This window comes from Mandrillus leucophaeus, unplaced genomic scaffold (genome assembly GCF_000951045.1).
Source record: "Mandrillus leucophaeus isolate KB7577 unplaced genomic scaffold, Mleu.le_1.0 Scaffold1108, whole genome shotgun sequence".
Lineage (NCBI taxonomy): Eukaryota > Metazoa > Chordata > Mammalia > Primates > Cercopithecidae > Mandrillus > Mandrillus leucophaeus.
The window spans coordinates 397,843-399,583 of record NW_012099299.1 but is presented as its reverse complement, the minus strand read 5'-3'; the positions used below and the strand labels follow the sequence as shown (position 1 = coordinate 399,583).

The following is a 1,741-nucleotide window of genomic DNA, read 5'->3' as shown; positions in this document are numbered from 1 at the left end:
TCTTTCCCTCTGTTGTCCCACAGGTCAGCTCACTTGTTCAGTCCTAACAAGAGAGCCCAGGTTTGTCCTGATGTTGAAACACACCCAACTTCTGATGACTCTCCTGTTACCCACATCCATGGAGATAGATTATTTATTATATAATTCACCAAACTAATGTCATATGCCCAAGATGTAATACCGCAAATTCTAAGGTATGTTCATGCAATTCAATGAAGGAGAAAGTCTTTCAGACACAGGTGTACCTGAAATGATGAATATGTGGGTGACGACTCTGGGCTTGAGTGTCATTGTCCAGCCATGTTTCAGAAGTGTGACCTGTCAGGGAAGAACCAGAGTTCCTTGTGCTCTCAGTGGGGAGGGCTCACAGATGTTCTCTCTTGTTCCCAGGAAAGGCAATTGCACTAATCTTGATGATGAGACTATGCTCCTGTGCTGACCTATTATAGTTTTTGACTGAAATTGTCACTGTGATCCCCAAACTGCATCTATTCACACAGAAGTGTATAAAGGTCAGGCCACATTCTCAGCATGACACATTGACACGGTTGGAGATACATCCCACTACCTTCTCCTGAGATTGCAGACAGAATCCCAAACTTCAAACGTTCACAAAAGGGAAGGTCTCCGATTTTTTTTTTCTTTTTTATGACGCACGCTCTGGGACAGATATATTCCCTCTAACCATGATGGATATGCTGAATTACAATAAACATTACATGGATGTAGGTTTATATAAATTCACTGTGACGAATATGTTTAGCTGCTGCCCTAATGTTTTGAATGGAGATTTGACAATTTAGATAACCTGGATGTTTGGTTGGTTTCATATAAATCTTCACGGGTAGAACAGCATTGAACCTATTCCAAAATCTGTCCTCGATCCATGATCACACTCATCTCCCAGACCAGCTCCTTCAGTACATCTCCCTACCTGGAAGAAGAGCACTCTGGGCTTCGTGACGGGAGGCCCCAGGAAGAGAACTGAGTTCTTAGAGGGCACAGCCAGCATCCTCCTCTCAGGGTGAGCCGCAAAGACTGGGGCCTCCCTCATCCCTTTTCACCTTTCCATACAAAGGCACCACCCACATGCAAATCTTCACTTAGGCACCCGCAGGAAACCACCACACAGTTCCTTAAATTCAGGGTCCAGCTCACATGGGAAATGTTCTCTGAGAGTCACGGACATCCTGTGCAAGAACATGAAGCACCTGTGGTTCTTCCTCCTCCTGGTGGCAGCTCCCAGATGTGAGTGTCTCGGGGATGCAGATATGACGATATGGGAGGCTGTCTCTGATCCCAGGGCTCACTGTGGGTCTCTCTGTTCACAGGGGTCCTGTCCCAGGTGCAGCTGCAGGAGTCGGGCCCAGGACTAGTGAAGCCTTCGGAGACCCTGTCCCTCACCTGCGCTGTCTCTGGTGGCTCCATCAGCGGTAGTTATGGCTGGAACTGGATCCGCCAGCCCCCAGGGAAGGGACTGGAGTGGATTGGGCGTATCTATGGTAGTAGTGGGAACACCTACTACAACCCCTCCCTCAAGAGTCGAGTCACCATTTCAAGAGACACGTCCAAGAACCAGTTCTCCCTGAAGCTGAGCTCTGTGGCCGCCGCGGACACGGCCGTGTATTACTGTGCGAGAGACACAGTGAGGGGAGGTGAGTGTGAGCCCAGACACAAACCTCCCTGCAGGGAGGCGGAGGGGGCGGGCGCAGGTGCCGCTCAGGACCAGCAGGGGGCGCGC

At 49.6% G+C, this 1,741-nt stretch overlaps 1 protein-coding gene across 1 annotated transcript in view; it reads left to right on the top strand.

Moving 5' to 3' along the window:
• Window positions 1–1,134: 1,134 nt before the first annotated feature.
• Window positions 1,135–1,741, top strand: part of LOC105548664 (putative V-set and immunoglobulin domain-containing-like protein IGHV4OR15-8) — a 4,520-nt gene continuing 3,913 nt past the window's right edge. The window contains exons 1-2 of the mRNA XM_011992816.1: window positions 1,135–1,248; window positions 1,332–1,735. Coding sequence (XP_011848206.1) covers window positions 1,203–1,248; window positions 1,332–1,735 — 450 coding nt within the window. The 5' untranslated portion in view covers window positions 1,135–1,202. The remainder of the gene's footprint in view (window positions 1,249–1,331; window positions 1,736–1,741) is intronic.